Source organism: Biomphalaria glabrata, chromosome 6 (genome assembly GCF_947242115.1).
Source record: "Biomphalaria glabrata chromosome 6, xgBioGlab47.1, whole genome shotgun sequence".
Lineage (NCBI taxonomy): Eukaryota > Metazoa > Mollusca > Gastropoda > Planorbidae > Biomphalaria > Biomphalaria glabrata.
In genome coordinates, this window is record NC_074716.1 from 22,816,098 (window position 1) to 22,842,565 (window position 26,468).

Consider the following 26,468-nt stretch of genomic DNA (forward strand, 5'->3'; position numbering starts at 1 on the left):
TTGAAATAATACAACATGGGAAGAATATCAGACACACAACCTAGTGAGGTTTGAAATAATACCACATGGGAAGAATATCAGACACACAACCTAGTGAGGTTTGAAATAATACAACATGGGAAGAATATCAGACACACAACCTAGTGAGGTTTGAAATAATACAACATGGGAAGAATATCAGACACACAACCTAGTGAGGTTTGAAATAATACAACATGGGAAGAATATCAGACACACAACCTAGTGAGGTTTGAAATAATACCACATGGGAAGAATATCAGACACACAACCTAGTGAGGTTTGAAATAATACCACATGGGAAGAATATCAGACACACAACCTAGTGAGGTTTGAAATAATACAACATGGGAAGAATATCAGACACACAACCTAGTGAGGTTTGAAATAATACCACATGGGAAGAATATCAGACACACAACCTAGTGAGGTTTGAAATAATACCACATGGGAAGAATATCAGACACACAACCTAGTGAGGTTTGAAATAATACCACATGGGAAGAATATCAGACACACAACCTAGTGAGGTTTGAAATAATACAACATGGGAAGAATATCAGACACACAACATAGTGAGGTTTGAAATAATACAACATGGGAATAATATCAGACACACAACCTAGTGAGGTTTGAAATAATACAACATGGGAAGAATATCAGACACACAACCTAGTGAGGTTTGAAATAATACCACATGGGAAGAATATCAGACACACAACCTAGTGAGGTTTGAAATAATACAACATGGGAAGAATATCAGACACACAACCTAGTGAGGTTTGAAATAATACAACATGGGAAGAATATCAGACACACAACCTAGTGAGGTTTGAAATAATACAACATGGGAAGAATATCAGACACACAACCTAGTGAGGTTTGAAATAATACCACATGGGAAGAATATCAGACACACAACCTAGTGAGGTTTGAAATAATACCACATGGGAAGAATATCAGACACACAACCTAGTGAGGTTTGAAATAATACAACATGGGAAGAATATCAGACACACAACCTAGTGAGGTTTGAAATAATACCACATGGGAAGAATATCAGACACACAACCTAGTGAGGTTTGAAATAATACCACATGGGAAGAATATCAGACACACAACCTAGTGAGGTTTGAAATAATACCTCATGGGAAGAATATCAGACACACAACCTAGTGAGGTTTGAAATAATACAACATGGGAAGAATATCAGACACACAACGTAGTGAGGTTTGAAATAATACAACATGGGAAGAATATCAGACACACAACCTAGTGAGGTTTGAAATAATACAACATGGGAAGAATATCAGACACACAACCTAGTGAGGTTTGAAATAATACAACATGGGAAGAATATCAGACACACAACCTAGTGAGGTTTGAAATAATACAACATGGGAAGAATATCAGACACACAACCTAGTGAGGTTTGAAATAATACAACATGGGAAGAATATCAGACACACAACCTAGTGAGGTTTGAAATAATACAACATGGGAAGAATATCAGACACACAACCTAGTGAGGTTTGAAATAATACAACATGGGAAGAATATCAGACACACAACCTAGTGAGGTTTGAAATAATACAACATGGGAAGAATATCAGACACACAACCTAGTGAGGTTTGAAATAATACAACATGGGAAGAATATCAGACACACAACCTAGTGAGGTTTGAAATAATACAACATGGGAAGAATATCAGACACACAACCTAGTGAGGTTTGAAATAATACAACATGGGAAGAATATCAGACACACAACCTAGTGAGGTTTTAACCAGAACACATTCAACTATTAATTTAAACAAAAAACACACTTTTTTTCTTTATTTAAAAGCATGTACAAATGTCAATGTTTTCCTAATTCTTCAAAAACATTTGTTAGATATTAAAAACCAAATAAACTCATTATTCAGTTACTTTGTAAGTGTCTCAAAACTATTGACAGCAATTTAAACAAAAACTTTGGCATCATTCCATCTACATCTCTAGGGATGTAGCAAGCAACAAAAGACTAAAAGCTGGGAAAAATAAATCTTAATTATTATCTAAAAGGACATAGTTGTCATGTGGATTTAAAATGGTAGTGGGAAAAAAATTTCCCCAAGTTGATTGTGTTGCTATTGTAGCATGGAGCTTTCATCATTCTCTGGGTGTCAGTTTTTCAATATCATCCTAATCCCAAGTGATGGTCAAGTCTTGCCAACACTAGTGCCAAACTGGGGAGTAAAGTGTACTAGTGGGCAAGTTCCACCCTTGTTGATGAGACATGTAATCTATTAGGATGTGTGAAATGTCAACCCAAGACTTAGAGCTCATTCAATGTCAAATTATACATAGAACAGCATTGAGAAAACAGATTTACTTGTACACAAAACAGTCATAACTACTAGTACCAGTACACAAAACACAGTCAGATTTACTTGTACACAAAACAGTCATAACTACTAGTACCAGCACACAAAAAACAGTCATAACTACTAGTACCAGTACACAAAAAACAGTCAAACTACTAGTACCAGTACACAAAAAACAGTCATAACTACTAGTACCAGTACACAAAAAACAGTCATAACTACTAGTACCAGTACACAAAAAACAGTCATAACTACTAGTACCAGTACACAAAACACAGTCAGATTTACTTGTACACAAAACAGTCATAACTACTAGTACCAGCACACAAAAAACAGTCATAACTACTAGTACCAGTACACAAAAAACAGTCATAACTACTAGTACCAGTACACAAAAAACAGTCATAATTACTAGTACCAATACACAAAAAACAGTCATAATTACTAGTACCAGTACACAAAACAGTCATCTTTACTATTGCACAAAAGTCATATTAATGTGTACACAAAACTCAGTCCTATTTACTAGTGCACAAAACAGTGATATTAACGTGTCCACAAAACACACCCACAGCACTACATGAACAATAAAAGTATCTTGTTAGTTTGCATGTCAAAGTTTGTAATTTGATTCATTTGAAACAAAAACAAAAGGCTACACAAATAAAACAATGTTTATTCACAAACCAAAAGAACAACAAAGATTCATGTGGACATCAACAAAGAACAACAAAGATTCATGTGGACATCAACAAAGAAGGAATTCAGTCCACATTAGACAATATTAGAATGGATAATAAATAACTGAATGAAATATATACAGCAATGTAGATCTCAAGCAGTGCAGGTCACAAAACATTCTTTGAAAACATTTTTAGTAACCAAAAAGACAAATGCATCGAAGAACAGGATTTGTCTATGAAATGATAAACAACTGAAGTATGAAACATCTGAATTACAAGTTCAGCATACTTTATTACAACCAATACTGACTACAACAAGATACATTTTTGTTGCGGTCCAACTCTCAACTCAACTTTCAGAGAGGATAACTATGCTGTTCATGAGTAATACAAACATCTTTTGTATACCACTTATTACAGACAGATTGACACTTTAATCATGAAGGAAACATTACATTATAGTCATCTGAAAAACTAGAAATGAAAAAATCTCAAAAACAAAAAATGTGATTAAAACATTGAAAGCCACACTGAAATATTGTCTAGAACATGAGCTGCATGACAATGAGCTATGCTAACTAGACAATCACAATAAGCAAACATTGAACAAGTTTGCACATGACCTAGAATATATCATAAAAACAAATATCTGACAAGTGAAGCATATATACATTATACACAAGTTCAAATTTTTGGTTCATTGCTAAATAAACGTTTGAACAAAATAAGCATTAGTGCTAAATTTATTTGAACCTTCAAATCTTATAATAATAGATATTTTAAAGCTTTCAAACAACATATATTCCTTTTTGTTTTAACTTGCTTTGCAAAGCCATAACCATTTATGAAAAACTTAAAAAAGTTTAAAAAAAAACAACAACCTGTATAAGTGCCACTGAAACCAAGCAGTGAAACAATGACTGAAGTTTTATGAATCACAATGAAAACAATTATTGAAATGCTAACTCCCACAATAAATACACATGATAATTTATCTTGACATTCTCCCATCTACAAAAGGCAATGGTTTATTTCCATGGTGTGAGTTACATTTTGTGGTGCAGTCTGGCAACTGGCACTCATACACAGGTTTGCAAACTCTGGCTGTCCCACTTGCTCCAACAAAAGCTAATTACGTCCCTTCTGTTTAATGTTGAGCTTTTCTAGGAGTACTCCCCCCAGATAATTGTGATGCATTCATAGCAATTCTCTTCTGTTTAATCTTTAGCTTTGCTAGTAGTACTCCCCACAGATAATTGTGATGCATTCATAGCAATTCTCTTCTGTTTAATCTTGAGCTTTTCTAGGAGTACTCCCCCCAGATAATTGTGATGCATTCATAGCAATTCTCTTCTGTTTAATCTTTAGCTTTGCTAGTAGTACTCCCCCCAGATAATTGTGATGCATTCATAGCAATGCTCTTCTGTTTAATCTTTAGAATTTCTAGGAGTACTCCCCACAGATAATTGTGATGCATTCATAGCAATTCTCTACCCAGTTTTGATATATATATATATATATATATATATATATATATATATATATATATATATATATACAGAGTCAGTCACATGACTTTTTTCCTACCCCCAGCGTACCATTCAGGCTTTAAACTAGAAAAACATAAAAACTGGCCAAGAAAATACCAAGAGAAAATATGTCAGTATTTCTAATGGATCAACAAATACAAAACCAAAATCTAAATAAATAATGTCAAAGAAAGACTGGGTTTACAAAATGTTACACCAAGTGCAGACTTCTCTGCTATGTCACAGCCTGTAATCCAATTGAAATTGTAAGCATTATTTCATCCTCTAAGCATCTAAAATTCCAGAAAATAAGAATGTGGAATGATACCAATGACATCACAAGGTGTTTTTTTTTTGTTGTAAGTTTGTCTTCCAACTTGTCATCAAATAAACTATTCAGAAACATCTCATTGATTAAACAAAAATGTAACAGCAATGCCAATAGTTCTACATTATTTTGTAGTGACATTAAATAATACTCAAAGCTGACAAAAGGTCAAGCAGACTATACAGTTTAGACCAAAAAAGTTTTGTACAGCACAACATGCCAAGAAGAATGACAACTCTTTGAACACCAATGTCACTTGTCAGAAGACTAGTTTACCTACATTTTTATGTTCAATGGCAATTTGACCAATTTTTTTTTCAGCCATTCCACTAACCAGTGTGTGCAATGGACAGCTCAATGATTTCTTTGCTTACCAAATGGAGGCTAATACTGGTCTAGGCCTACCAGCGCAGCAAGCAACATTTGAGCTACTATCAAGGAGCTTAACATACAGCAAACAGTGACTAATTGTAAAGAACAAGAAACAGTAAGTACAAACAAACTGGTTTAAACCTCAAGGTCCCTGTACACCTAACAGAAATAACAAGACAAAAAAAAACATAACAGTGTATTCTTGTAAATAAATAAATGGAATGACATTTTCACTTCAAAAAGAAAATTAAATTAAGAAAAAAATTAGTGAGTATTAATTACCTTTTCAAACAATAGTAAATGTAAAATACTTTTGTGTGATGGGGGAGGTGGGGAGGGGTTGGCAGGGTAAAAAAAAAAAGTGGGACTACAAACTGACTAGCATCAAATGAAAGCAAAATTAAAAAAAAACAACAAAAAAACAATAAATTGCATTAGTATCAAATAAAAAAACCTTTTGATCATGTGACGGTGAGAAAGATCTATACAGTGTATTAGATAATGTAGACAGAGTAAAAAATGTCTATTCACAATATGTTTTATTAGCTGTAAGTCAAACATTTTCAATAAATTGGATGAACCAATCCAAACAAAACAAAATCTTTGCTGTAGTGTTCAGTCTTCCGTAACAGTATTACAAAAACTGACTCAGCTAACAATGTGGAGTTATTAATCACAAAAATGTCTTAGCACAAGCTTATAACCAAAGCTTACCTTCCTTTCATTCTGTGATGCTTACATTGTCAACACTGAGGTGGGAACCATTGGATCACATAATATTAATAGCAGTACCAAAACAAAAAGTCAAATAGATTCCCATCAACTCAAGGTTTAGTAAGTATTAACAAATAAAAATCCTATGACTAGATCAGTTGTATATATTAACATTTTTAAATAAGAAGCTTACACAGCAACATGATGTTCAGAAGCATTTGGAAGAAAGTGGAAAGATTGATTTATTGAGAGAAAACTGTCGATGACATGCATACAAGTGAAATGACATTGTCAAGAACTCTGACTAGAGGAGATGAAGAGCTATTCACAGGGTATACACAAAAATGTTATCAAAAGATCTACAAACAATGTAGAGAATAGTGACAAAAAAACAACAACATTGAAAGAGAACTTATTTGAATTTTAAACTAAAGAGTAAGTAGTCAATAAATAATTCATATTACTGAAACAAACAAAATGAGAAGTGGAATCTGTAGACAAACTATTATGGAATGGTTAAATACTGATGAGTCAATAGTACTGAAGGTAAACTGTAGGTCAATGAAAAAAACTAACCTGGGCTAAAACACAATAGATTGCTCTAAAGACAAATTAGAGAAACATTAACATAAAATCAATATAATGTAAACTTAAGATATCAAATTGTGAAACTGAATAGAAATAAATTAAATGCCTTTGGCTTTTGACACAACATTAAACCAAGTGTAGATGGATCAAGTAGTGCTGTCATGCTGAATGTCTCTGGCTAAAAAACAGGAAGTCTGTGACTTGAGACTTAGCCTGAGTCTTAGTCCCTGAGTTCTCTCACTGCACTAGTAATATAGATGGACATTGCATTAGTCAGAACAATCTTTGTTAACTCTTGTCCCTTACTATGGACTTCCAAATGGACTCTAGGTTTCTGTCAAGTCTTTTTCTAATTCAATCCAGATTTAAGGTGCACTATTACATAAGTGAGTTTGATACACTTACATTTGTTGTGATGTGAGGGGATAAAAAAAGTGGCATGAGTTAAAAAAACACAAAAAAAACACAACTCCTAGTTGGCTTATGGGTGAAATCAAGAAGTTTTGATATGTTGGACAGCACCAGTGGTGATCAAAGAAATAACCAGTGCACTATTGAGTCAAGTTGGTCAATAAGAAGTAAACCAAGTGACATTCCCAAGATAACAGTCACTAGACATAGAATGTAATACTAGAGTTATCTTCACTAGACATAGAATGTAATACTAGAGTTATCTTCACTAGACATAGAATGTAATACTAGAGTTATCTTCACTCCACAAAAGGTAGTTCAAATAAAACATCTACTTTGTAAATAAATAAAACTAACTAGAGTAATTTACTGATTGCGAATCTGAACATATGAATACAGGTTACCATAATATTATCCGGCTTTAAAATAGATAGGGAAACCTGGACTTCTTATCCCATGCTATTAATTCAACTCTAAATAAATGGGACATGTTTAAACACACAGATTTGCTACATTATGTACCGCAAAGCATTGCAAACACCATGTGTGCTAAGCTTAAGTGCCCTTAAACTAATAAATAACTAGTATTCTCTACAACATAATGTTATAGACTTTTTGAGATCTAAATAGCTTAGCAATTTATTGCTTAAAGGAGAATAGTAAAAAAATTACATGTAGACCTAAATCTATCAATGATTTTTTTTACACTGGTCTTGATCTCAAAGAGCTTTATAGATCTATCAATTCTAGAGAGTCCAGTGAGTCTAGATTACAGCTCATTTATTAAAGTCATCATCTAGAGCCGAGCTTCTCAAACTGTTTTGTAGTGTTTCATGTGGCCTGAATAGGTGTTCCACAAACTATTGGAGTACTTAACTAGTAGGCCTGTACAATTAATTCCTAGGTAAATGCAGACAATAAATAAACAATGTTTTTATCAGCTCTTCTCTGTAACAGAAACAATTTCTTTAACAACACACCCACACTATATAGTGTGAATGCTGAAAATAAAATGTAATGATAGTCAAATGTTTTCGTCTACCCTTTGTGTCATTAATTGATCAAAGTTCTAAGTACAGCTTGCAAAATGTAAGTTACTCTATTTGTACATTATTGACATAGAGATTGAAACAGGCTTTTTTTTTTTTAAAAGGAAAATACACTTATAAGAGTTTTTAACTTGTACAATTTTAAAATGCACAATATGAACATAGTGATTATAAATGACTATAAAGGAAAAGATGATTCCAATGGCTAGATTATAAATGACTATAAAGGAAAAGATGATTCCAATGGCTAACTGACAATGAAAATACACTAGAAGCATCTTATTGCATCAAATATCTGGTTGGAAGTGCAACAAAAGAAGAGGATGATGATAATGTCTTATTTCTGGGAAGCAACTCCAAAGCTGAAAGAATTTATAACACCTGAAGTAACAGATGTTGGAAATGTTCCAAAATAAGACATCATACAATTCTTAAACTGCCAACAAGCACAGGAACCACCTCAAGAACAAAATCTGGTTAATTTTTTATATCAACTTTAACCGTGTCAAGCTTTGGTGATTTTTATTTGTGTGTGATTTATTAGCCCACGTCTTGTGTCAACTTACCCCAGTGGATATCTCTGATAAATAAAGAGATAAGTTTATTTCATTTTCTTTTCCTGACTGTGTAAGTTGCTACATGTGAAGTTTGGTAAGAATCAATTAATAAAAAATGAAAATTGTGACTTTTTTTTGTTCTTCTCTGATCATATTTTTACACATTTTCAAAACAAATAACTTGTTACACATCCTTGTCAGTTGTTTTCCAATATGATTCCATAGATTCTAGATTTAGATGACCAGGTAGACTTCTGTGTTTCACATGCCAGAGCTGCTTTTGGCAAACTTCAAGGACAAGTGTGGCAATGGAGAGGACTCAGCATATCCACAAAACTGAAAGTCTACTGTTCTGTAGTGCTCCCTTTCACTCTTATATGCACCAAGAGTCCTGGACCTTATATTCTCGCCACATCAAAAAACATAACTCCTTTTCACCTAAGGAAAATTCACAAGCTGCATTGGTCTGACCACATACCAGATACTAAAATCCTACAGTTGTCTAATATGAACAGTATCCATGCCACAGTAAAAAGGTCTCAATTTCGATGGGTGGAACACATAGTTCACATGCAGACAATCGCCTTCCCAAACGACTTCTGTACAGGGAGCTGTGTGCAGGAAAGTGCTATTGAGACACCCTTAAGAGCTCCTTCAAGGAGTGTGCTATTGACATTTATGGCTGGGAAGCACTAGCTCTTGATCGCTCCTCATGGCGTGAAGCTGTGAGTCTCCACGAGATACGAAGCAAGGAGAGTGGCCAGCATGAAAGAGAGCTGAACCAAACAAAAAAACAAAAGCCTATCTGCATTTGACCAAAACCTACCCATGCTACATAGGATGTGGTCAGCCTTTTAATGCGAGGATTGGACAATCCTCTTCCTTTTCATAGGAAATGAGAAATAAGCTCATCTTCAACCACAAAGGAGGAGCTATATATATATATATATATCTAGAAAACTAAATACAGCAACCACTCAGCAGACAAATGTCATACAAATACTCCTCTTTCCCAAACTTGTCTACAAATGAGTTTGCACTGAGCTGTAGAAATACTTGGACTGAATATGTTGCTGTGGGGAAAGTAAGGTACAGGAGAAGAGATAAACAGCCTGTAACATGTACAAGGCATGAAGAGAGAATTACAATGAATCCAATACTTCAGCATCTTAATCTGATGTACTAAGACAATGACTCAACTGAAGGAATTCAAAGATAGTCCTTAGAACATTGTTTTGTTTTATTTTCTGTTACCACAACTTTTGCTTTCACACAACTGACCCTACCACAAGCTGACCTAAATTTTAAATACAATCCTTTTGTTGGCAAACAAAGCAACTAATCTATTTTTATTGACGAATGGCTGATGAGGTTTTTTTTTTTATTCTTTTATTTTCTCCTAGGTCTAACAATTAAAAACTCAAAACCCATGCCAAAGTGAATGCATCAGTGAATTACTCTAGTATGACTAGTTCTATAAAAAGTGAACCACTATTGTTAAAAAATTAATTTAAATGCTTCTTCATTATAGTCTGTATTTCAGTGGAACTTTGGACCTTTCATCCCAGAATGAATGATTCTTGAGAAATATTAGAAGTTATCACTTTTCCCTTGATTTGATTTAGTTACAAGTCTTGTAATAAACTTTCCTCGTTGAAACTGTCCTTGAGTTCTTAGAGATCTCTGTATGTTTCCATCAGGTAGTGTTGTCAGGGCTCTTGTTGGTTTCACCTGAACAGTATTCAACAGCTTAATCATTACATGTTTGCAAATGTCAATCAAATCTTATTGAAAAGAAATGTTTTAAAAACACAAATATTTAAAAAATAAGCTAATAGTCACTAAATGGGAGATAGTACAAGAATGACATAATACCCCAAGGGAAAAAAAAAGGGGGGGGGGGTGGATGGGATTAGGGAAGTACAATTCTGAGAAAAAACTATGACCAAAATGACTCAAACCCCAGGAGCCACCTGTTACTGAAACACCTGTTACCCTTCAGTCACACCACAAAGTCTAATGAATCTATATTTCAGGCACTAGATACCTAGGGATATTAGAGTTAGTCACGTAGAATTCAATTTATCTATGTGGAGGTTATCTCTGGCAATGCTAAATGGTTGGAAGTTTTCTTTAAAGGTATAACTAGCATCTACCACTTTTTTTCTTCTTTTAAAAATATTCTACAGAGTTTTTTTGATCCAACATATCTCCAGCTTAATATTAACACTCAGAGTAAAGACAGAAAAATGCAGAGCGCGTGTTCTTACTTGCAATATTTTCTTTTTCACCTGCTCTCCATCATTATTCTCTTCAGCTATTGGATGCAAGCTGGACCTGGTCAAAGCTGGGTTAGTGTAAGCATATGGTATGGCTGCGTCATACATGCAAGGTGAACCAGAAGGAGAGGGCGCAGGTGAAGTATACGAGAAACTGTCATCAGGCTGATACATCTGTCTGTAGGTCTGGTCTTCACTGAATATTGATCCATAGGTCTAAGGAAAAGTGTTAAAATTGTAGTTCAAAACAACAACAAAGAGACTAGAAAAGTTAAAAAAAGAAATTAATTAGTTAATCCCCCAACCCTCAAAAAAAAAAATCAATTAAAATTTAATTAGTTAGAAAAGATCATATACCACATCTTCACTAAATCCTGGAAAAAAATCATCCTTCTCAGATGTAGTCACATGTGGTTGAAAAACAATCAGCATTATCCATATGGGCAGCAACAGTTTGAAGATCTATAATCATTAAAAACAAAAATGATAAAATGTAAACAAGATAAGTGAAATAAAGACAAACTCAAAATGTATTTCTTGTTTTGTTTTTACACAACTTGTTTATATACATATATGATATATATCTACACTATAAAGTAGAAAGTAAGGCATATCTATGTATGTATGTTACCAATAGAAATCAAAACCGCTTGACCAATCTTGATAAAACTTGGCAGAAATGTTCCTTGGGTACTAACTGGAACCATGACGTATGTATATTAGTCCTAAAACAAACTTACGACCCTCAAAAAAAAAAAAAAAGTTGCCCAACTCTATTAAAGTATTAGTATTTCATAAATCTAGGCCATGTTTATCATGGTTACATGAGAGAAGATCGAAAGGATCTAGATCTAATTTTTAAAACTACACTTTGCACAGATAGTTTTTTACTTTGACACACACAAAATATAGTCTATTGATTTCATTATTTAACAAAATTAATCTTCAAATTTGTCTTTCAAAAGCATTTTTACATAAATTCGTTCCTTATATCTGCGAATTTAGAAGTCCTGACGTACATTCTTTCATTAGACCAGACCAAAATGTTACACATCTCTCTATTCCTAGGCCTAAAACTCTAATTCAACTTCTCTTTGCAAAGATAGTTTTATACTTTCACACACGAACATACTAATTACAGTCTATTCATTTCATATTTTAATCAAATTAACATTCATATTTGTTTTTCTAAAGCATTTTTCATACATTCGTTCGCTATGGCTGCGATGCCATGTTGACAGACATTTTAACATTTCCATTCATGTGTAGCGCAAACCTTACATGCGCAGAGAAAACACGCTGTGATTGGACAGGCAATTGAGGCTCTATATGGGTGATAATAAATGTACTAACATAAAATAATTAATAAGCTTAATTAATCTTAAATTCAACCTTAAACTGATAGATCAAGAATGTTTAGTGAAAGTAGATGTATTTTACTTAATTTAAACAAAGGAATCTAAGTTTAATCTAGGTCAAAAAATATATTAGACTCTAGATCTCAATATATATGCAAACAAATCTTTTTGTAACAAATAGGTAGCCAGGCCAAGCCAAGTTTAAGCGTACTTAGCCTCTTGACCACGCTTCCCACAAACTATTCTAATGTACTATATCAGTGACATGCATATTGAGACCTGCGGTCCGCAGGTAATATAGGGCTAGTATATAATATTAATTGAACTTAAAGGTTACATTCTAAATGATAATATAACTTCCCTAGCCTCAAAATGTGTTGAACATTAGGGGCAAACACTTGTGATCTTCTTTCCAGTTTGCTATATTTCTGTTTCTTGCCATTCTTAGCATCCAGCATGTCTTCATGTGCCTCTATAAGATGCCCCACAGGATGTTATAAATTACACCATAGTTTTTTGGTTTTTTTTTTGTCAATGAAGTCCCATAAAACTCTACCTCAGTTATTGCTTATAGGGATGTAGTTTGTTAAGGCTTCCGCGCGGTATTGATTCTTGGAAATATATCTAGTGTAGATCTGACTGGAAGTAACGCTGAACTCAACTACTTCAGTAACACCGGCGAAAGGCCGAAACAATCAAATATGTAGTCGACTGCTCTACAAGAAGCGTCTTCTTTTTAGCGTCACTTAGAGCGTTCTTGTTTTTAACCAACTTTACGTCATCGTCGCTAAATAAAACTTTACCCTATTCCCAAAACAAATAACTAATTCCTAATCATGTCATAACAAGTTGCTTGTGTTTTGTTTGTCAATGAAGTCCCATAAAACACTACTTGAGTTACTACTTATAGGGATGTTGTTGCTCTTATTGATGCCTACAAACTTAGTCCGGGACTAACAGAAGCAGTGTTACTGAACTGCTTGAGGTTGGTGACATGCCAGTGTGGGCTGAGTCACAATCCCACATTATCAATTTATTGGAAAAACACAACCTCTGCCAAACCTACAGCACCATCAGTTTGGTTTAAAATAGTTCTAAGTGGCAAAATGTTGAAAACTGTCAAAATATAATCTGAAGAACAGACTTCTAATAGCAGGACAGAACACAATAAACTAAAGGACTTGTAACAGAAATTTATAAGCTCGGTTACATGATTTTTTACATTTATTTTGTAAATATTCAGGGAAGAAAGCTTATATTTGCTAATGACAGTTATATAAACTCTCCAGCAGAATGTACTCAATTAATGATGAAACAAATGTAAGCTTGACCGAAACCTCAATGAAACTTACCATGAACGAGACAAGTAGTGGTGAATAAACAATCTGTTGATAGGACTGAAAGAACAAGAAATCAATCAGTTAGTTTAATGTAGAGCATTGTTTAGAATGTTATCTTTGAATTGAAATCAAATTGACAGAATTAATCAAACCATAACAGCAGGTTTGCCATACAATTTTAACTAAATAATTAGACAATGTTTTAAATTTGAAATATCATAAATTAAAACCCAAACTATACAAGTCACTTATAAAAGATTGACTGCAACAGTCAATATATTTTCATAGCCAAAATTTCTTTATTTTTTAATGTTTTTTTTTAAAAACATTTGTTGAATTGTTCAGTAAAACTATTATTATTATTAACGACTTACAAATATTGCACTGCAACCTGTTTCTCTGTCACCAACTGATTAAAAGAAATAGGAATATTTGAAAACAGTTTTAAAAGCTTGACATGAAAAAGAAACAACTTTGAAGCTTACTTTTCAAAGACATCAAATAACACTCTACTTACGTATTTGCAAAGTCACATCATATATAAAGGTACTGAATGCTGACAGCTCAAAAATAAGGACAATACTGAAAAAAAAACAAAACAAATTGGGACAAGTCAGACTGCATAAAGAAAAAAAAAAAGATATATACTAGTTCATTTCTTTTCTTAATTCACTTGTAGAGCTTTCAACTAATTTGATGGATTAAATTATTATTATGCAGGGTTGGTAGTATTTTTTTCATTTTGAAAGGGAATTCAGTCAATATTTTTATTTTTAAATCTACAACATATTAATGTTTAAATGTGTGTGTATGCAAGAGAAAGAGAGGAAATAGAAAGCATTTATAAATGATGATATACACACTAAAAGACTAATGTCAGTTGGTTTTGGCATAAAATAGGGCCAATTTTTTTTTATTTAAAACTAAAATGACTATAAAAGGCTATTGACAAATTACTTTAAAAAAAAAAGAACAAAAAAAACCCCATTGGAATTGGATTAAGTCTAAAAAGTAGAAAAGCAATGTTTTAACATTGTTTAAACTTCAAATTACAGATTTAAAAAAGGCATTCATCATTAGATGTGGGAAGTTATTAATAAATATCAGCTAAGACTAAGACTAAGACTAAGACTGCTTTATTGATCCTTACGGAAATTTGTTGTGATTACAAGGACTCGTTTCTCATATAAAGACAACACAACAGAAAAATACACATAAATACAACAGACAACAGCTAATAGAAATATGTAAAGTTATCTTAGAATTTAAAAAAAAAAAGAAATATTTTAAAAGGTTATTTTTTTTGTTTGACAATTGAGGAGCACTAGAAACTGTGTTCAAGTTAAAGACTAAACAATATCTTACCACCACAAATCTCTTTTCTGAGACCATCTGACGGAGCCGAGAGTGCTGATTTCATTCAATCTGCGAGTGATGTAGAATCCAGACACGCTAAATAATTGGACAACTACCAGTTCAGCTACAGACAATGCCAGCCAATATGGTGCTGGAACATACAAACAGTCAAGCTAGTAACAATGTTCTGAATTTTTAAAACTTAATGTTTTTTTAGGTAAAGTAAAGTTCCCTTGGAGATCTGAAGCTTCAAATGTTTACATACCAATTGAAATATCTTTTAGAAGCCAAATGAATACATGTTGTCAATACTAGGTACAACTAAATATTAAAAGTTAAAAAAAAAAAACAACATCCCAAACTTTTATGTAAAAATCACACTACTGATCAACAGGATTCAAACTTGAAAAAACTTAGTTGAACAGCCCAGTGCTTTACCATTTTTTTAAAGTATGCCCACAAAACAACTTCATATACTCTGTGACTTTCAAGAAAAGGTGGGGAGAGAAGGGACAGATGTTAATTCTGTGAATATCTGTGCTAATAATTAACCAAATGATAAATTATAAGTATTATTATTAAAAACTTTTATTTCACTTAAGATCAAGTGAAAAAAAAACTTTCAGAAAAGTGTACAGGAACTAATAAATACAAAATTATTATTATAAATTCATTTAGACCAACACAAAGCATGATTAGATAAAATACAGTTTTCAAGAGATAATGTCAAGGAGTGCTAGTAGAATATCAATGACAAAGAAAACATTATTTCAAGAAAACTGTATATAATATGGCAATTAAAACAAAAAAATCTCTAGAAATAATAAACAGTGATGCTGGTGAGGAAACTAAACAAAAACTCTAAAGCTCTAAAAGTAATAAAGAAACAAAAATAACTTAGACAGTGACTTTGTTCAAATATTTGTTTCTTGAAAGCAAATTCAATAATTTAACCCTCTCCTGTATGTCAAGCTGTCTCCATAGAGATCTGTCAGAGTGCTACCCAATGTGCTTGAGAGTATCTAAGTCTAAGTCAGTCTCCTCTATGTTGTGCTCCATTCTACGCCCTCTAAAGGCAAAATAATGAGACAAACAATTTTTTCCTAGGGTTCCAAAGCTTACCAAAACACTCTACATATGAAGATTCAATGTTAAATATTCCCAGGGAGGTAATGATGGTGAAGTACAAGACAGCCACAAAGAGAAAAGGATACATACACCTGAAACAGAATGGAGAGATGTTTGGAACATTACAAAATAGTGCAATCAGCCAGTTAGCAGAGTGAAATAAATACATAGGACATACTGGCAATGGAAAAAACAACTAGGCCAAGCTAATGTGTCAGTGCTAATTTACTTTCTAACAATATTTTTGATACCATCAAACCAGATGACACCATTTACTGGGGTACATCATGACTATATAAAATAAATTGTTACTAATCTACAAAATGTCATACATTACTTAAGAAAGTAGCACAAGTCAATGTAAGACTTTCTTGTACATTAGACTACTTGTGATCATGGCTCATCCCTGTCTCCCCCCCCCCCCCCCCCCCAACCTTTTAATTTCCAGTTCTAGAAACCCTGGTATATACATGACCAACCAAATTATTTGTTTCAATTTGATAAGGTTAGTGGACCACATTGTTGTAGACTATGTTCCTAATATTGTTAACATATAAGACAACTGAAAATTCTTCAAATCTTTTAGATGGAACACATTTATTGTATCATTTACCATTTTCATTTTTTTTTCTGCTTCACTGGCCAATCACTTGGCTTCTGCGCTAAGAGGTCATGGTTTCAAATCTTTGTGAAGACTGGGATTTTAAATTTTTGATTCCAGTCCAACTCTAATGGGTACTTGACTTTAGTTGGGTAAAGTAAATGAGGTTGGTCAATGTGCTGACCACATAAAACCCTCGATAACCGTTGGCTATAAGAACAGATGACGTTTACACTATTGACCCTACAGATCATAAGGTCTGATAGGGGTATTTAACTTTTAAAAAAAAATACTATAAATGACTAAGTTTACAGCAGAGTCAAATAGACCAATTGGCCTGGTAGTTTGGCCACTTCACAATCTTCTCAGGATTTGCAATGGATACTTGTGATACACAATCCAACAGATATTGAAGCTCACATGACTAAATAATGAAGTTCATTGTTTATCTCTAACTTCACCTGGGCGCTGTTCTTCTTCAATTATAGTTACAAAGTATAAAAAAGATTTACAAAATCACAAACCTGTCTGCCAAGTTCTCTTTCCTTAAAGCTCTGATGGCCAATGTGATATAATAGTGGCACATAATCAGCACTTGGAGAAGCTTCATGTATTGTAGAAGAAAGTCAAGTTGACTGACATTCCAAAATATCCAATGAACACCACTATGTGGAGAAACAGTGAAAATTAACTACAGGCTAACATTACAGAATAAAAAAAAATAAGATTCCAAATAATGACAGTGGTTTAAGTTGAACTACTAGCTGATTTTACCTTGAACTACTAGCTGATTTTACCCATTGACTAAACCCTAGAATTTAAATCCCCAAGTAAAAACTAAATTTTTAATATATTCTTTAATAATTTCTAAAAAAGATTAAATACATATGTGGAATCTGATGGCTATTTGCTTTGATGATGTACCTACAACTAACTTCAAACTAACAACTTCTTCAAATAAACACTGAGCATAAAAAAATATTTTCAGCCGTACAATTTTTTTTATATACAGATCAATTTAATGCACATTACAATCCAACAATATTTTGAAAAGAAACAATCTGACTCATTTTAAGCTTAACAAAAAATTTAATGATTTTAAGTATGCGTAATTTACCATTGAAAAGAATGAAATGAACATACCCAGTAGCACACTCAAGGGCAGCAGCATAAAAGATGACATACTGATGACATGAAGGATGGTGAGCAATGTGGAGTTGAACTATCTTAGCTATACACAGTACAGCTGTCAGGAACGCTAACACAGCTAACACACTACTCCTGCAGATACAATCAAGACTATGGTATTCCCTAACTGTTCACTAAACACATTTTATTTAACTATAAATTATACAACTTTCATTGTCTTCTCTTTAAGAGGAACATGATGTAATGTATGAGGTTTAAGTTGTCAGAAAGAAGAGAAAAAAAAAAGATGCTCTCAGTTGTAATTAATGTTATCTTTTACAAAATATGTTGAACATCTTCATTAAATAGTTTTAAACAAATAGCTTTCTAAATTAACCTTTTGAAGAAGGACTTGGTTAATGGGGGCAGCAGAGATTTCATGATAAGACAATTGTTTCACACTCTCATGCCAAAATCATAACCAATAACCATTCACAGGAAACCATTTTGTTTTAAAGTGGAATGTCAGGCTGAGACACAGAAACAACTTTGACTACCTATCAAAGAGGCCTGAGTTCAAAACCAGGCTAGGGTTGATTTGTTTTTATTGAGCATCTAGAGGCAGCACAGAAACCTTATCCCAGGCTTCCCCCAACTGAAGCACAAAATGGATTGGATCACAGCGCTCTGAGCATGCTATAAGCATGAAAGATGTGCTATATAAAAGCACAATAACTAGAAAAATTGGACAGAAAGGGAACTACTAGCACAGCACTGTGGAGCACTGTAGAGCAGGACAAGACACACAGAAAGTCTCTGGTCACCCACTGCACCCAAACTTGTCTCCGGACGTCTTGACCAAATCTTGCTAGGGGAAAAGGATGGGCTTTAGTGAGGTGGCTGTGTTGCATGAATCCTCCTATTTAATCAAAAATTTCAGCGCAAGTCACTTAGTCAACCCCCCCAAATACATCTCACAAGGGGACAAGAAAATGCATCAGGGACACCCTCAAAGCTTCTCTGGAAGTCTTCAGCACTGACCCTGCCACCTGAGAGACAGATGTACATGATAGAGAATAACTGCGTCATGCTGTGAAAACTGGCGCACAAATTGCATAGGACAAGAGACCAGCACTGGCAGAAAAAAGTGTCAGAGAAAAAAAGCAAAGGAAATAACACTAGCTCCAGCTCTATTAACTGGCCCAGTGTGCAGCCGAACATTTCGGGCTCACATAGGTCTCACCAGCCACACGAGAAGGCACAAAACCCAAGTGCAAAGCCCTCAGCCCCCTGGATGACAAAAGTGGTCATCATCAAACCATGCATTAACTATATAATATATAATACAAAACCAATACAAAACAACAAAAAAAATCAAATTTGTTTTCATTTAAGGGGGATGCACAGTGAGAAAACATAGATTTAGGTCAAAAATATCGATATTTTAAAATTAATTGATTTTAATAGTTTAAAATGTCTAGAATACGAATTCCCTATCAGAATACTAAAAAAAATACGTTTTATACATCAATTTTGTATTTTAAATGTAGATATATAAGCAAAATTTTGATGTTTTGGTGAAAAATCAACATTTTGTAAGCTATAGTTGATAAGCTAATGTACGCTCTCATCCCTAACAGATGGTATCGATACAAAGGTCTACTTTTCTAGTTCCGATTATGTGCATGGTTTCTCATTCTATAAATAAATAGTACTGCAATGAACTTTCAAAATACGTCACTACCTCTTTTTTTCCCCTATATCCTCATATACACACCCACAAAGCCATATTTACGCATGCGCACCATCAAAGCTTCTATAGTTACTGTAATTACACGCATGCGCACTGAAAAAGCTTCCGTAACTACAAAGTATGCACGCATGCGCACATGACGTGAACCGGTCCTTCTTCTGTAAACTTCCATCACATCAACAATCGATTCATTATTGAAACTCAGAAATGCCAACAAAAGGTTATATGTTTGGAAAGAAAAAACGTTACTGTAAGCCCAGAGGACGACATGCTTCAAAGACAAATGCACAATTACAAAGGTAAGTCTAGATCTAGAGTTTGCTTTTTTTTATTTACTAGACAAGCGTGTGCTGACACATAAAATAATGACTATGAAACCTTGGCTCTTTGAGTTCGACAACGTGTTTATCCAATGAATCACATCTAGATCTAGATCTAGAATCTAGATTCTATAGACATTAAATAAATATCATGAAAATGATTGCAAACATAGAGATCTATCCTTTTATAGATCTAGTCTATATTAGGAGCATAGATCACATTAGAACTAGATAATCTCTAGAGATTAGATTATCTGATTATCGTGTATGATGATGTATTGAACAGTATTGTAGGACTTCAACTTCAACTCAAGTCTTGGTCTTAGTTGTTTTTTTTTAGATCTAGTACATATTGTCATATATAGATCTATATTACATGTAACATGTCTCTATACATTCTTTACTTTTTATGATTAATACAATATATGATTTCTAAAATGCATTATAAAATTTAAAATAATCTTCATGTTGTGATAGATGTGACGTGTACTTTCATACTATTGAATTTTTTTTTAAAGACCCTCTAATTTATTTTTTATTTGTTTGCAGCTCTGTTTTGGATACAGCTGGATCTGAAGCAGCAACAACACAGCCTGCAAGTGCAGCTGAGCGAAAAATATCCCTAACTGCAGTTACTAACGCTGATAACACCAATAAGAGGCTGCCTGAAGATTTCATATACGTCATGATGAATTCAATGCAATTGACCACAATGGTCTCCTTGTTGTGCTGTCCACATTGCTTTGACAACAAATTAACTATGTGCATCACACAATCAAAAGGCATGGCTCATTTGATTAAAATCAAATGCCTAAATTGTGAAACATATTTGTGGTCCGACTGGACCTCAAAAAAAAGTAATGATGTTCATCTGGATATTAATGTCCGCGCTGTCGCTGCATTAAAAGAATCTGGAATCTCGCATTCTAAATTTGATAGGTTTTGTGGACTTATGAGTATGCCCTGCATGCACAGAAATACTTATAACAATCTAGCTAACATAGTCAATACCGCTATAATTGAAGCTGGTGAAGAATGTATGATTAGGGCATCTGCTGTTGTGCATGGAAGAAACATTTCACAACCTCTAACTACAGATGAAAGAATAAGTTCAACAGGCTGTCCTGTTATTACAGTTTCTTTCGATGGGACTTGGCATAAAAGGGGCCACTCATCTCATTCAGGAATTGGCACAGTTATTGATTTTGATACTGGACTCGTCATCGACACCGAAGTCCTATCAAATTATTGCCATGTTTGTGATTCAAACTCTGCAGAACTAAACTTTGATGCCTCTAAGCATATGTGTCAAAAAAACTTCAGTGGCTCAGCAAATGCAATGGAGGCCGCAGCAGCATCCAAAATCTTTTCGCGCTCTGTGGCATCCAGAAAACTTGTTTATGGCACGATGCTGTGTGATGGCGATAGTAAATCGCATTCATCTGCCATTACCAACTCAGGATATGATGTAGAAATCTTAAAAGAGGACTGCATTAACCACATCTCAAAAAGAATGTTTAATGCTTTGAACAATTTAAAAATGTCTAACAAAAAAGAACTAAATTATAGGCTTACAAAGCCAAAAATTGAAAAAATTACAAATTACTATTCCAAAGCTCTGCGCCAAAATGCTCCCGACATTCAAAAAATGAAGCTGGCTGTTATGGGCTCATTTTTTCATATGATGAGCTCAGACCTAGATCATAACCACAGGTTGTGTCCTGATGGCGCTACATCTTGGTGTCACTTTAAGAGATCAGAGGCACTAAAACAGCCATATAAAAAACACAACCAGACCATCACATCAGAAATAGGTAAACTGTTATTTCCTATAATGAAAAGACTAACAGACACAGATCTGTTAAAAAGATGTTCTAGAATGGGAACACAAAACGCCAATGAATCTTTTCATTCCCTCATTTGGCAAAGATGCCCCAAAACAGAATTCGCAACATTAAAAACGGTAAGGGCTGCGACATACCTTGCTGTTTTAGCCTTCAATAATGGACCTGTTGGCATCAGATCAGTTTTTGACATATTAGGCATTCCCTGGACACTAAAGAACATTTCTTCTAGTGAGAAAAAGCAAAATGTCAAACTACAGCTTGTTAGAAAAAGAAAATCAATCGCATTAGTGTCCAGGAGAAAAAACTTGAAAAAACGAAGAATTGAGCATGAGCACCGGGCAGAGGTTCTAGAAGGTCCAACCTATCAATCAGGCCATTTTAATGAATAGTTTTTTGTTTTTTTTATTATCTATTATGTTGTTTTATGTAAATATTCCCTTTTTTTATATTTTTATGGTTACAATAAATATTTTATATCATTTTAAAAACTTTAAATGCGTTTTTCTCAAAATGTATTTTTAGGTGCATGTTGTCCACAAGAATCTCAAAATCTTTAGTTCTGTATAAGTTAGACTAATAATTTTTCACATGTAGTTTTTTGATAGTATATCATAGGTAATAGGCTGCAAAAATTTTCAATATGTATAATAAATTTCATAAAAAAATAAAAATAATGATGTGACCTCAGATGAAAAATGGGGTCGGAAAAAAATAAAAATTTTAAAAATTCATAAAAATTAAACCAGTAATAATTTTCAAAACAAAATTAGCCAGTTACCTATGGGATTCAAATATCTATCAGGTGCAATCAAAAAATTAAAAAAATTTTGAGTACTTTAGAATATTTTAAGAATTTTGTAAACATTGTTTATTTTCAAGATGGCCGCCATTTCCATAGCAACCCAAAAGGCTACACTCATAAAATGTGTATGGTTACTCATGTCTCTATATGTTCTATCAAGTCATGCATAAAGCTTTTCTATTTATCTGTAAATTACAAAAATTGAAATTTCATTGTGCATCCCCCTTAATAAGATTCATCAGTAAACAAAATACATGCATGTTTAACCTTTTTTTTGGCTGCAAAAGATCTTTAAAAAAACAAGGTGCAAATAATTATGTTTTTGTAAGAAATTTTTATTTGAGAAATTTAAAAAGCATCTAACACAGACACACAGATATACATACCTAAGACACACAGAAATACATACCTAACATACATACATGTTTAAAAAAAAAAGTTTGTAAAATGTCTTAAATGTTTCGAATATTCTTTCAGAGTTGAAGATAATCTACATTCTAGTCCAAACCTCCTGCAGGACGACGGGGAATGATAGCAGCAAGGTATGAAACTGGGACTATCAACACTAACGAATGACATTTCAGCAGGTATACCGCACGATCAGGCAGCCATACCTAACTTACATGATACTTAACATACATAATTACCTAACACAAGCAACTGTATCAAAGTTCTGGACACAACTGTTGTCCATTATGTCCACCAGTGTCATGTTAGTCACATTAGGCAAGAGATATGGGTCATCAGAAGTTTCAGCCATTGCTACTGAACTAGCTAGCTTACAGAAGAGAGTATGGCTCTAAGGCTGATACACTAATTTTCTAGAAACACTGTCCATGTGTTGAACCTTACCAACAGGTAACATAGAACTCTTTATGCACACAAACACAGTCTGTAAAACAAAAATAAAAACATAACTTTTACTTTACTGAATAACAAACAAAACAGAGCTTTGATAAACAATTTTTAATCTAGATCTATAGATCACAAGGTCTGAAAAGGGTACTTTTTAGCATGGCTAGTAACTAGATCAACCACTTTTAAGGTATGTATACTGTGTTCATGTAAGCACAACATGAAGCTCTAATCGACACCAACAGTTGGAGCAAATTGAACTTGGGAGAAACATCAGTCACATTGAGAGCAAGCATTAAGTATGATAAAGGAAGGTTCCTAGATAGTTCAGATGGTGTACATGTCAGATTGATCTAGAGAACAGCAATAGAAAGAAGGGTGAAAATGGGGTAAATGGTGAAGAATCTGCATGATCTAATGATTACAAAGATGATGATGAACTTTGTGATCTATCTCTAAAGATTTAAAATTCCAACAAACATCTAGATCTAGAGATTTATCTAGACTATCTAGACATCATGTTACTAGTCTAGTATGATCTAACGTTACTATATTAGATCTATACTAGATCTAGATGCATGTATATATATATATATATATATATATATATATATATATATTTTATAGAGTCTATAATATATACTGGTACTGATTGATGACTTATGGACACATACACACTTTATTGTCTATTAATTTTTAGCTTAAAGGGAAACTACCATGGTGACTCAAATTTGAGTTATTGACATATATTTAAATTCTGTCTAAAAAGATGTAATAGTAAACATTTTGCAATTTTTTATTAAATTTAAATACTTTGAAACAGTTATTATTGAAAATATAAAAATAACATATTCATTTTCTGTAAATCAAAACACATTAAAAATTTTGTCAAACCATCCAAGTTTTCCTTTAATAATGGTTTGATTCGGTTTGACCTATAAAAAATATCTAAACTATATTAAAATAATACTACTATTATAGATCTACTAGTGGGTAGTAAGTAAGTAGTAGCTATAATTCTCTTCATGGCTCAAGAGTTTGGACACCATCTAATGGAAAGATCTCTCTTTTGTTTTTGCAAGTCGGCTGGAGTAGAGTTACCCTAAGTAATTTAAGAGGCGAAAAAAAAAAAAAGAGTGGGGCAGGGGAGAACAAGTAGTATTCACTCGTCACTAAATAGCAGCGCCGGACTTAACCATTGTGACCAAGAAGTCATGGAAAGAGAACAAGTAATCTATTCTGTATTCACCCGTCACTAAATAGCAGGGCTGTACTTAACCATTGTGAGCCCTATGCGAAATGGATTTCGCGGGGCCAAGTTTGGGTAGGGATACGGATAGTAAGTGAAATTTAAGAGTTTGTATTAGAAAATAAATTTGTCTCTATGCATTTTATTCATTCTTCACTATGTACAGAATTACTTTATGAGCCTTGCATGTAGCAAAGTCATACAGTATATATCATAATATAATTCTGTTTCCTACATAGATCACGCTCAATTGGAAGAATTACCAAAGGTTTCAATCTATCAATGAGAATTGTTGACCTTAAGTAATTCTTCATTAGTTTGAGGCATGAGAAGCTTCTTTCACTAAATTCCACAATTATGGGTATTGCATAATGCTGTTTTTTTTTATTTCATATTGAATGACACCCCAAAATGACAATTTTTTGTCTATATATTTCAGGAGATTTGTATGAGTTTTCAAAAGATTTTAACAATATCCGGATATTTCCAGGACTTTCCAGGAGCTCCTGGTAAATCGACAGGAGGCAGCGGGAAATCTGTTATAAGTTATAAAATGGTTTAATTTAATAATCTGTACACCTAGAATTAGCGCGGGTCCCACTGTGGTCGCATAAGACATAGGTTGCAGTGGCCTTAGGCTGGCCCTGCAAAGTAGTTTTTTTTAGTGGCTAAGCTGCCGGTCGACTAGTTATAATTAATTAGTCATAGATTATTTATAGATATAGAGTAATTTAGACATATCTGAGAAAGAAAGTTATATTATGGATAAAAAGTGGAGGTGTCAGCAGGGTTCATGTGTCTGCGGCTCTGCCAGTGATCATTTACTAGATTCTATCTAATTCTAATACTAGATCTAGACCATAATCTCTAGATGAACATTAGTCAGATAGACACTGAGACAGTCACAGACGTGACACTTCACAGAGTCAGAGGAGAGGACGAGTCGAGAGGACACAGTGCGAGTGTCACAGGACAGGTTACCGAGACGTGAGCGTGAGAAAATGTGCGTACTACAATGACTACATCATTCTACTCACTCACTCTAGTGACTCTAGACTAGACTAGATCTTTTATTCTCTTTTCTCTAGTAAAAGTAACTCACTCTCACTCACTGACTGAGACTGAAGTCACTGTATCGACAGTCTAGAGTTCTAGTCTAGAGTCTAGATTCTAGAGCTATGTAGACCTAGTCATAGACTCTAGTAGAGTAAACGTCTAGCTAGATCTAGACCTATAATCTATCATGATAATGGTACATACCATTTTTTTTTTGTTAGCTAAATCTAGATCTATTTAAGATTTAGAAGCATAATAACGTATGTAGTCTACGGACTACCTTTATTCACAATAAAAATAAATGCTAATAACTTATCAGCGGAAATGACGTAGTCGTATGACACTATTACGTCCCTTTAAATTTATTAATAAATGTAATTTATGTTGCCTTAGCTTAGCAATGGATCATAGAAAATAGTCATAGTTGGTTACTCATAATCTATTTCATTCATTTTATTAAACTTAGAAAAAATAAATAACCACAACCAGAGAGGCGCCAAAAAAAACAAAACAAAAAACAACAACAACAAAAAAACAACTTATTCTAGATATTTTAGTTAGGAAATACACAGTCTAATGTTATTTTTATAATATTATTTAATACTTTATTGTATTTATAAGCCTATATTTTTATTTGATGATGGAAAATGGCGGGGGCACCAATAAAGTTTCTTGCTCCGGGCGCACGTTTTGCTCACTACGTCTCTGGTCGCATGTTTTTAAAATTATGGAGAAAAGGAATGAACATCATTTTGAAGAAGGCTACTCATTTCACGTTTT

General features: G+C 33.5%; 2 protein-coding genes and 1 long non-coding RNA gene across 3 annotated transcripts; 2 read left to right on the top strand and 1 right to left on the bottom strand.

Annotated features, from left to right (window-relative positions):
* Positions 1-1,841: 1,841 nt before the first annotated feature.
* On the bottom strand, positions 1,842-26,017 carry LOC106077371 (uncharacterized). The gene is made up of 12 exons (XM_056032440.1): positions 25,893-26,017; positions 23,176-23,420; positions 17,822-17,959; positions 17,203-17,343; positions 16,072-16,169; positions 14,959-15,100; positions 14,111-14,175; positions 13,968-14,002; positions 13,606-13,650; positions 11,253-11,357; positions 10,887-11,111; positions 1,842-10,347 (listed from the first exon to the last, which is right to left on the bottom strand). The coding sequence occupies exons 2-12, from the start codon at positions 23,286-23,288 to the stop codon at positions 10,207-10,209; spliced, it is 1,248 nt and encodes a 415-aa protein (XP_055888415.1). The 5' UTR covers positions 23,289-23,420; positions 25,893-26,017; the 3' UTR covers positions 1,842-10,206.
* On the top strand, positions 10,646-11,424 carry LOC129926714 (uncharacterized). Its single transcript, XR_008778421.1, has 2 exons — positions 10,646-10,755; positions 10,934-11,424. It is a non-coding gene; the product is annotated as an uncharacterized LOC129926714 (long non-coding RNA).
* Positions 19,198-22,300, top strand: LOC129926712 (uncharacterized). The gene is made up of 2 exons (XM_056032439.1): positions 19,198-19,858; positions 20,429-22,300. The coding sequence occupies exons 1-2, from the start codon at positions 19,767-19,769 to the stop codon at positions 22,113-22,115; spliced, it is 1,779 nt and encodes a 592-aa protein (XP_055888414.1). The 5' UTR covers positions 19,198-19,766; the 3' UTR covers positions 22,116-22,300.
* Positions 26,018-26,468: the final 451 nt, after the last annotated feature.